At 40.1% G+C, this 10,741-nt stretch overlaps 2 protein-coding genes across 2 annotated transcripts; one reads left to right on the plus strand and one right to left on the minus strand.

The window, feature by feature from the left end:
* Positions 1–2,918: 2,918 nt before the first annotated feature.
* Positions 2,919–7,980, minus strand: mrps11 (mitochondrial ribosomal protein S11). The gene is made up of 6 exons (XM_035419978.1): positions 7,705–7,980; positions 7,324–7,431; positions 7,120–7,218; positions 6,681–6,810; positions 5,335–5,400; positions 2,919–3,952 (listed from the first exon to the last, which is right to left on the minus strand). Exons 1-6 carry the CDS (start codon positions 7,791–7,793, stop codon positions 3,845–3,847), a joined length of 600 nt encoding a protein of 199 aa, XP_035275869.1. The 5' UTR covers positions 7,794–7,980; the 3' UTR covers positions 2,919–3,844.
* A 219-nt stretch (positions 7,981–8,199) lies between these two features.
* Positions 8,200–10,343, plus strand: mrpl46 (mitochondrial ribosomal protein L46). The gene is made up of 4 exons (XM_035416956.1): positions 8,200–8,482; positions 8,707–8,905; positions 9,041–9,211; positions 9,709–10,343. The coding sequence occupies exons 1-4, from the start codon at positions 8,222–8,224 to the stop codon at positions 9,954–9,956; spliced, it is 879 nt and encodes a 292-aa protein (XP_035272847.1). The 5' UTR covers positions 8,200–8,221; the 3' UTR covers positions 9,957–10,343.
* The last annotated feature ends 398 nt before the right edge of the window (positions 10,344–10,741 follow it).

Here is a 10,741-nt window from a genome sequence, read left to right on the forward strand (position 1 = left end):
TGGTCCACCCTTTGCTGCTATGACAACCTCCACTCTTCTGGGAAGGCTTTATACATGATGTTGGAGCATTTCTGCAGGGATTTGCTTCCATTCAGCCGGAAGAGCATTAGTGAGGTTTGGCACTGATTGGGTTATTAGGCCTAGGCTTTCTAAATTAACCCAAAGGTGTTGGATGGGGTCATGGTCAGGGCTCTGTGCAGGCCAGTCAAGTTCGTCCACACCAACCATTTCTATGTGGACCTCGCTGTGTGCCCAGGGGCATTGTCATCCTGAAAGAGGAAAGGGCCTCCCCCAAACTGTTGCCACAAAGTTTGAAGCACAGAATCGTCTAGATTGTCATTGCATTAAGATTTCCCTTCACTGGAACTCAGGGGCCTAGCCCAAACCATGAAAAACAGCCCCAGAGGGGTGTGGTGGTCATGTAGTGTATTTTTATAAACCAATCAAATGAATCTTGGCATATACAGCGAAAGTAGCACATATTTATCCTAACACTTAAATGGCATGAATGAAGTAGGGAATTCAAGATAAAAACTGAGCTTGAAAGTCTCCATAAGAATCATTATTGTGCTTAATGCCATTTCAGAGACAATTATAAATTATCCGCCAGTTAAAATTTTTCATTATATTTTATGCATAAAGTTGTTACTTGGACTTCAGGTAATATTTAGAGAGAAATGGAGAATCACACTGACAATAGATAACATCACATTCAATTATTTCATACATAAAAACTTCATGAAAAAAGTCAAACACCCATATGAAAAAGTAATTGCCCCTTAATAACTGCTTACAGCAATTTTAGCAGCAATTACTGCAACCAAACCCTTAACGCAACTCATTGCTGTTGGAATGAAATAATCATGTGTATGTATGTACTGTACAAGGTTTCACTCGTTGTTGTTACTGGTACGGCAGTGTAGAATACTGCAGTAACAAGATGACAACACCTTTGCACTTTGTACTTTATTTTTATGTTAACCTTTATGAAATGGAATAACTATAGTATTTTGTGAGATACGGGGATGCTAATGGCAACCTTCATGAGTCACTCAGTAAGTGTTTTAACCTTTATTTTTAATTCATAAATTTGATACCTGGAACCAGTCACTTTTTTCTGTTTTTTCTTCTTCTTTTTTTCCCCCAAGAGCCTCAAGGTTACAGTGTGTTGGCAATAACAGGACACGGTACTGTATTATAAATAATGATCTGATGAATGCATTGTATATCATTCATATAAAATATTTTATGTGGTTGCAATGTAGTTTTTTCAACAATAACATATTTCTGCATGTCAGCATTTAGTTTGCAAACATTCACTATTCCAAAGGTAGCATCATGCTATATACTGTATATGGAATCTAAAGTTGTAGTCATATCATTTGCCAGTCTGCATAACCGAGAGTGCATATGGAGCAGCATTAAAAGGTTAGCAAACTAGCTAAGTACTTAAACTATTGCTTTGTGACTTTGCATATTCACATTTATTCACTAGTTGGTTAGGTAATCAGTAGCAGCCACAGCTTTCCAGTCCTCACGCCGGCTTGGCAATGGAGGATAAACCTGCAGATAAATTAGGTAGGAGGCCTAATAGCTGGGCAGCTAGCTGTAATACAGACAGCACATTTTTATACTGGAACAATTTTATATGGTCAGCTCATTCATTATTAGTATCTTAATTCACATTTTATTTCAGCTCTGAAATTGGAATACAATAGTCTACAGTAGCATGAAAACAGGCATCTGATGGCAATATTAGAAATCAATCCACACACTTACAGGTGGGTGTGTGTACTTCCACTTGCTGACTAAGCCATTGCACTGCAACGGTCTTGTAATTCATGGTAATGTAATGATTCATTGAGATTAATGTACAATATGTTCCTTGGTTTCTGTAGTGGCTTCAGAAAGTCCTATAGCCTCTCTGCGTTGCGGCACGGAACAAAAGATTCAAATGAAAAAGCCAAGAATAACTCATGTCCTCACTTGCATTTTCCCTCCAAGAAACCATTCAAGGTAAATCTAGTCGTTCTCTGGGTCAGAGCGATTCCATTATATCATTAATATAAGGCAGTGTGATACATTCTTGTACTTATATTGTCCTTCCACTTTTCGAACCATCTAGAACTTCTCCAGTTTCTAGGGATTTCATAAAATCTTTTGAATTGGTTACGCTTAATTTTATCCCAGATAAAGAAATAATATCTGTACCTTCATCTTGTTCCTCAACTGAACTTCCTGTTTCAGTACACTCTATTCTTATCCAACTTCCCTCTTGCAGAATTACTTTTTGCGGCTTAACTGATTGGCTTCTCAGAGAATTTTGGTCATTACTTTTTTTCATAATGGGGCACATTTTAAAATATATTCCTACATTACTACATTTTACTTAGTTAATGATTCTCTGAAATGTGAATACAGCATCCAAATTAGGCACTGCCTACGGCTAAAAATAAAACTTTTTTCCACAGTGTAAATGTTTTTGGTCACGTGTGCAATAAAATACATGGTTCTGAAAGCAGAATTCTGTCCCATCCAGGATTGCTTCTATAGGATTTTCTTCTACTGGTCTGTACTGTATGTGTTACTTTTTCTGTACACTGCAATGAGTACAGTCAGGGGACACAATGAAGACAGTGATGCCCTGTACCTAAACCACATCAGCGAGTGTGATGTTTTATCAAGAATGACAATCTGAGGGCTACAACACAGGAAGTGAGGATACAGTAAATGTGTGGAAAAACTCATATACTTACTGTTGGTCAAAAGCTCTCATTGTGCCTGCAATAACTGAGCCAACCCCACACTAACTCAATACGCTAACATTGCCACACTGTTGAAATTACTCCACACTTTACAGCCATTTTTCAAATGGTACTGGAATTTGAGTCTGCGTATTCCGATACATAGATTTGGTGTGAAATTAGATACGAGAAATGTTTATTTTTTATAGTAGTTAAATGCAATCTGTTTGCTGCCCGAGATGTATGATGCAGTTTTCATATTGAGTTAGTTTTTTGGAGAGTGTGATACTGTTTTAAGTGCATGCATGCAGCCAGCCACCACTTCTTATCAGGCTGCAATCCACAAGGTGAGCTGCAGTTTCTGCGCTAAAGGGCAGTACGTCCAGCACAGACACCCGATCGACCGCAGAAATCACTACGCGCCGTTGAGATGGAGAATACTGCTGATATGATGCTATGGCCAATTGTGTGTGCCCCACAGGACTACTGGCTACAGTCAACATCCAATCTCTGCAATCTCTGATGTATCGTTGCAAAAGACACATACCACAGCTGGATCAGTCAGTAGGGATTACAGATTTTAACTGATAAACCACGTGTCATGCGTAGAATGTATCAGCACTAGAATTTATCTACATGCACCTCTCTGTTAGAGAGCAATGATACGCCCCTGATATTCCCATTTCCTGTTCCTGTAAAAAGCACTAAACAAACAAAATTGAATTGAAATTGAACTGATTCACTTGGGTGAGCGCTCCAAATAAACCAATTGAGCGGAATCCTCACAGCTAAACATAATAAAATCCCCTTAATGCCAAATGCTACGCCAATAAAACACAAGGTGTACAAAGGGACAGGCTCCGGTGCCATCGCGTATCTGAGGAGAATCATACAAACTCGCTAAAAGCAGGGGAAAGTGGGGGTGCCCCCTCCCCAACCCCAAAAGAAAAGAAAACAGCACTGATGCACTTCACTTCCCAACGAAATGTAAAGGCTGTCTGAATGCACAGGCTGCGAAACAGAAAGGAACATTTTATTGGTGAATTCACAGGCAGGCTGCGGAGTCCCCGTAGCGCACAGTATGGAGGGGAAGTCTGTCCTCACATTCTCCGAGCCTTGCGTGGGCGGCAGCCGTTGTGGGGTACAGGGGTGTTGTCAGTGATGGACACAATCTCCAATCCGCCCATCGTTAACCCCTTAATGGCAGACTGAGAGGAGAGGAAAGAAATGTGAATTACCAAACCGTTTGTAAAACTTGCGCCTAAGCGCAAATTTGCTTCTCTTTATCTGGGAGGGGGAAAAGCATGAAACGGAGCGCAAAATGTTTGCCGGTCTTTCCATCACAAAGAACCCGTTTTACTTTACGACTTGGGCTGTGTAAACCAATAACCGTTTCCCCTTCCCTTGTAATTTTATTTTCTTAAAACATGAAATCTTGGCAGAAAATGTACAGATTTCTAGTGAGGGATATCACTAAAGAGATGCTATCTATACCTAGTGCTTTCATTCAGTTTCATGTAGTTTAGTCAGTCTTTAAGCATTTACTATTACTGAGCAGGCTCTTGAATTTTTTATTTTTTAGCATATTTCCCCCTCATTCCTCGCATTAATTTAGTTATCTACCTATGCTGGACTATTTTAGGTGAGCCCTTACAAAAATGTTCAGATCTATCGGATACAGCAAAGCTCTCCGATATACTGTTTTTTTTACGGAATAAAATGGTTACGCGTCAATATTGATGGAAAACAATAAGACCAAATGCTAGCGTTTCCTAGTCATTATTCAACATGAAAAATTCCAGCTGCCTGTGAACGTGGCTGAGGGAGAGTGGACTCCCACAGCCCTGTGAAGCCCCCTGTTGCTCGCGGGTGGAGCGAGCCTCATTACACGTCCCCCCCCCGACTCCATTTCCGCCTCAGGCACACGCCCGCCCATTTGGCGGCGGGGGGTCCGGCGAATGTCCGCTGCAGGCGCAACGGAGGTGCTCGCCGAGGCTAAAAATACGGCGACTGGAGCTTCTAGCTCATCTCTCCTGCCTCCTGCATGACGAGCAATCTGAACAGAAAATCAAGGATGTTCCAAGTAAAATAATGAGAGTAACACGCTGCAATGCAGTTAAAGTGTGACTCGCTGAGTTGTTAAAAAATAAAAAATAAAAAAAATATCAGTGGACTACAGATAATTTTTGAAAAAAAAAAACAAACAAACAAACAAAAAAAAATTATTTCTGGTCTAAATGATGAAAGTATGACACGTGAGATGTACATATTAATTCTGGAATATCGAAAGTTAACGTTAACTTCAAATGCATCCCAGCAACCCGCACGTATTCACAAATATCATTGTGTGCGCTGTGAAGAGTGAATGGGACTGTCAATCCTGACTGGAGTATGATTTCTGTAGTTTACCCCATCTCTGTGATTTACCCCATCTCTGTGATTTACCCCATCTCTGTGGTTTACCCCATCTCTGTGCCAGCCTGATGTAATTCACAGCCCCGATGCCAAGGAAACTGCCCCTCAGACTCATTGGTTGGGCAGACAGGTAGGTGTGGTTGTGCTGGGTGGACAGATAGGTGAAGGGACTTACCAGCCTACCAGGGCCCAGGCCTTTCACCAACACGCGAACAAATGCCACTCCCTTTGCCTGAGCCTTCTGTCAGTAGGAAAACAAAGCAAGGCACAAGGAGTCAAGGAAACATAAGTAAAAAACCATAAATGCTTACAGTCAATCAATGGACAAGGAGGCAGGAAGTACACTAAACACAATAGTCCACCCTCTCTCTATTGCCTTCATATGCATTTCATTCTTACCAAAGAAATACGGTTTCATTTGATTCACCCTCTGATTTGTTTTTACCCTATATTTACATTTACTGTATAACACTAGTGACAGGCAAAAAATGCTCAATTAATGCATACTGTACAAAAAATTAAAATAATAAAAATAAAATCAAGGTGATGCTGCAGTATTTAAGGTGAAAAAATTCAATCACCTGTGGGTACTGATAATTATATTAGACCTGTCATTAAGCACTAAAAGAGAAAGACTGATCATAACTTGAAAATGGAGAACAGAGTGATTCAGAGGATTTCTTGAGGGCCATCTGTTCATAGCCACCAACTTCAGAAGAAAAAAAAAAAAGATTCTCTCCTGTGGCGTTTGCAGGGAAAGGAAGAGACTGCAGGTCTGCACTAACCTGATCTGACCATGTAAACATATAAATATAGATAGCAGAGCAACAGTGTGATCATCACCAAAAGATTCATATTGACAGTTTATGGCAGGGGGTTTCACTTGCTCTGTGGGACGTCATAATCAGATCATGGTTAAAGGTGTTGGGTTGTCTATATTCATAAGTAGTTGCACCATGAGGATATATCACATTATTACTGCTTAAACCCCACTGGTAGAACTGCAAAGGTGTTGGGAGGTATCAAGAAATGCAAAACGCACATCCACATCAAAGTCAATACTGTGCTGCTGCTGCCACCTCGTGGAACAATGTTGTAATACCAGAAAGGTGAGCCAGAAGATGATATGCAATTTAATTTCTGAGTTTGGTAAATCTTTGGCACAAAATAATGATTCTCTTCAGACTCTAATTTGATCAGTTATATAACTGTGCTACCTCTTTTTGTGTAATTGTTTGCAATATGAGACCAGTAAGCACAATGCAACCATTACCTCTTCATGGCACGCAGAGCCATTTCAGCCATACAGTAATGTGGCTTAATAATTTAAATAATCCCTCTAAACAGGAAAAGTACCTAATTGAGAAAAATAAACAGGTTTTTATAATTTTGGGATTGCAATTGTGGCTGGATCAAAAACCAACATACACAGACATCCCCCAGGACCGCTGATGGGAACCACTGTATCTCTAAGATCATTTTAACTTTCTATTGAACTAGTTGACTGTATGGTTATCTTACCACTGCAGCTGAGATGCCTGCAGTTTGAGCAGCGATGGGAGTTCCTTTCTTGGCATTTCTGAATCCTTCTGTACCACAGGATGTTCGGACCATGTATTGACCCTTGCTGTCTGTGACCTGGACATGAGTACTGCGGGGATAACACAATTGTACATTGGTATGTTTTAAGTATATTCAAAACTCTTGCTCTTGAAGCCATCTGCTCAACTCACATGCAGCACATGTTCAGCTTTATTATTTGTTAATGCAAGGATATGATACAAATTATTCAATTTGTTGGCTGGATTTAGTTGATTTTAGTTGGCTGGCTTATAAAACCTTACATATATTGTTAGATATTTTCATAAAAGTAGGCATACCAAGCAGAACCATTTCTGTCAGCCTTTGTGGTACAAACATTACTTTTCTATGGTCAAATTTCTGAAGAAAAGAGCCTTACTTATTGTACGTGGCTTTAATGTGTGCAATTGGCAACTCTTCAAACTTCTTTCCTGCCCATCTCAATGAACTCTCCTGGCCAGGCATAGGAGGATAGACACTGGCAGAACACATAACAAATAATTTGGTATACAATTAACAATAATAATAGTAGTAATAATAACAAGTATAATTATTATTATTTTAAATTAAAAATTTTTTTAACCTGAACTCCGTCTTTTCAGAAGGATTCGTGTTATGATCTAACGTTACAGACTCTTGCAATCGTACTGCACTGGAACACACAGCACGTGTTGTGTGGGCATTTCCGCACCTGCAAAGACAAATAAAATTCACTTTATTAATTAAACGTTCTAAACAGGGATTTAACTAAGCGAACTCAATATCGATATGTCCAATGACAGTATTGCCGGTGTAGATTTTTGCTGCATTAACGTATACATTAGTCTAACTCGCCATACATCTTTCAATATTCTCTGATATTGCACAAATAATGCTCTGACAGTATAATAAAGCGGGAAATAAAACAAAAATACAAACTTTGACTTTGTATATTAATTGTCAGCACAGAACGCTTCCGACTTACTCTGCAAAGCTTCCTGTATGCGCGGGGAAAGCAAAATGCTGGCAAGCCCCTCTTACCAATGCAGACAATTGTCTCGAGATTTTATACATGGCTGTTAGTTGCTGAGACGCTGTCCTCCAGTTTATTCTACCTTAATCTGATTAAAACCGTTAACATAATATTTAGCGGCGACATCACATGTAACTTACATGTCACCTCTACCTAACTGCTAGCAATTCATTCTTACATTTCTTAACGTGCATCAACACATGTGTATCCGGAATGTGACATTGCTCTATATGGGGGTGCATTATACCATAAGTATAATGACACAGCTGTTATATATCTTGTTTTCTGAGAAATATTAGTTTTAAGAATTATTCGCTTAGTAACTATTATATTATGAGACATATTTGACATGTATATAAACAGAGAAAATATATTTATTTTCCAAATGGAATTGTTCCACCCCATTCAGTGTCGTTTCCATTTCGTATTTCCTTTACACAGGGAATTGTGGGTATAACATAAGTTGAAAATGGCTGCGCCTACGTGCAAAATGGTTGCTCGTCCTTTAAGGAAATTTTTAACGTGTATTTCAGAAACATATTTGCGGAATAATGCCCATCGTAGGCTGTCACTCACAGTCCCACTCTCCAGCGTTTTAGAAGCTAAAAAGACTGAAATAAACGCTGTATCTCCGTGGACGCTACACGGGGCAGTTTGTCTGCAAAGACTGCCTAAAATATCACAGGAGCGGAGCCCGTTTGAAGAACAGTTTGCTGAATTAATGAGTCGGGTGAGATTGCCTAACATTCATTTAGCAAACGTTGGTGATTTACTGTGAAAGAGGTAATGAACCTGAGTTAGCTATGTTAATTAGTGTAACGTTAACTTATAGTGCCAGACCAGTGATGCACCATCTGCCATGTTTTATTTTAATTAACATGCTACTGTGCATAGTTAGTTCTTCCATGTAGACGAAATGCATATCGGAACATTTCGCTTTGCTGCTTTTTGTAGATGGAATTAGAGAGGAGCCTTCTGTCGGAGCACGAGTTGCGCCTGCTGGAAGATGTGGAGCGGATGAGCCGTAAGCAGTCGGATGATTATGACTCTGATGACGAGTGCTTGGTCGACCAAGACATTATTACGGCTCAGGATATGGAAGACGCCTGGGAGCAGAAGTTTCATCGGTTCCATCCTGCGCCAAGGCACAAAGGTGTTGATTTGTCTTATATTTATATTTATATGTTTTAAGCTATCCCCTTGCTGAACAGCACATTGATCTGTTGCTGAATCTTTCCCCTGCAAAATTCTGGCAGATGTGTGGTGAACATCTAATCTGTTTTATTAGAACCAGTTGATATGGACAGGAGCTCTGTGGACCGTTGCCTGGGAGACAGTCTGGTCCTGTTGGCGAAGCAGCAGGTTGGCAGTGAGGATTTGTGGCTGCTGCCACAGCTACAGTGGAATGCTGGGGAGACCCTCCGCCGGACAGCCGAGCGAGCTCTTGCCAGCCTGCCAGGTAACTGTCTGACTGCTCCACGCTCACATGTCCCCTTGCACATAATCTGTGCATCGGTAGCATTTAGCAAGAATTGTGAGAAGCCGCATAATTTTGAATCTGTGAGGCCTGGTCAGTTACCTTAAGTACATATGACCTTGGCTGCAGAGATGGCTTCCTCTGTGCTGAAGAGTCATGCTGCAACGGAGCAATGGCCTTGTTGGTCTGGCTCCAAAACTGCTATACTATGTGCTTTGAAAGGGAGAGGGTCTTTTTTTATTTGGAAAAAGTGCACATTGTCAGCAAATTAACAATTCAAATTAAAGTAACTTTTAATTCCAGTGGTCCATAATATTTTAGTTAATGTACTTGGTGTGGGCCACAGAATATTCTTTGTTTGATGAATTGTTTCTTTTCCTCATTTCAAGCTGTACTCAAATGGTGACAGATTGCTTTAATTAATTGAAATAAGTTTCCCCCCTCAGCTCAAAACTAATGATTGACATTATCGATTTCAGGTGCAGATTTTAAGGCGGCATTCCTCGGCAACACACCCTGCGGGGTCTTCAAGTATAAATTCCCCAAGGCCACCCGAACGGAGAGCTCTGTCGGAGCCAAGGTATTTTTCTTCAAAGCTTTGCTGTCCAGCCACAGTCCTTCACCAACTAAAAAAGGGGCCTTTGTGTGGGTGAAAAAGAGCGAACTGGCGAATTACCTCAAGCCTCGGTACCTAAAACAGGTGAATCGCTTTGTCATGAATATTTAAGACACTGGAGTGCAGAAGGAAGGAACTGTGTCTGCCCAAAGGCAGAACGAAGATCCAAAGCACCATTTCTGCACTTTGAGTACTCTTGGCATCATCATCTTTTCCTTTCACAATCCCAGCACCAGTTCTACGAACACGCTGAAATAAAGTATCACTGTTTTCAAAGCACGTCTTGTTCATGCCATCAAGATTACAAACACGTAACACCTGTTAGTAACCTTTGGTCTTGTTGCAGCTGTCAATGCCGGTGTTTTAAGGGTGACCGGTAAGAAGCCAAAAATCAGCAATGATTTTCTAAATGCAATCTGATCCAGCTTTTTGGGTGTGAGACATCTACAGAACCTACTGAGTCATTCAAGATTTTGTAGTAGTTTAAACTGTAAACTTTTTTTTCTCTTAATGTCATTTTATTACATAGAAATCAGAAAGTACAAAAATATCCAAACCCTTCCCTTTATTCATAAGCTGCTTGAAAACTGTCAGTTTTCCCAACTATCAATTTTTTCCATTGTGAATACTTGAGAGACATGCCTACCCCATCTACATCAACCTTGATGCACGCTTCAGTGCATACAAGTAAAGTTGTACGCTGGAGAGGAAGAACAAAAACTTAGCCATTTTCGCTTGATTAATCCTTATCTCTCCAAAAGTGCTTCAAGTTAAAAAAAAAAACGAAAAAAGTTTTTCTGGAGCACAAGACTTACGCAACACACACTGTCTATAAAGCAAATGATAATTTAATAACCCTTTTTACACATTAACTTTCTACTCTAAATTATTGCATA

The sequence above is a fragment of the Anguilla anguilla genome, chromosome 5 (genome assembly GCF_013347855.1).
Source record: "Anguilla anguilla isolate fAngAng1 chromosome 5, fAngAng1.pri, whole genome shotgun sequence".
Taxonomy (NCBI): Eukaryota; Metazoa; Chordata; class Actinopteri; order Anguilliformes; family Anguillidae; genus Anguilla; species Anguilla anguilla.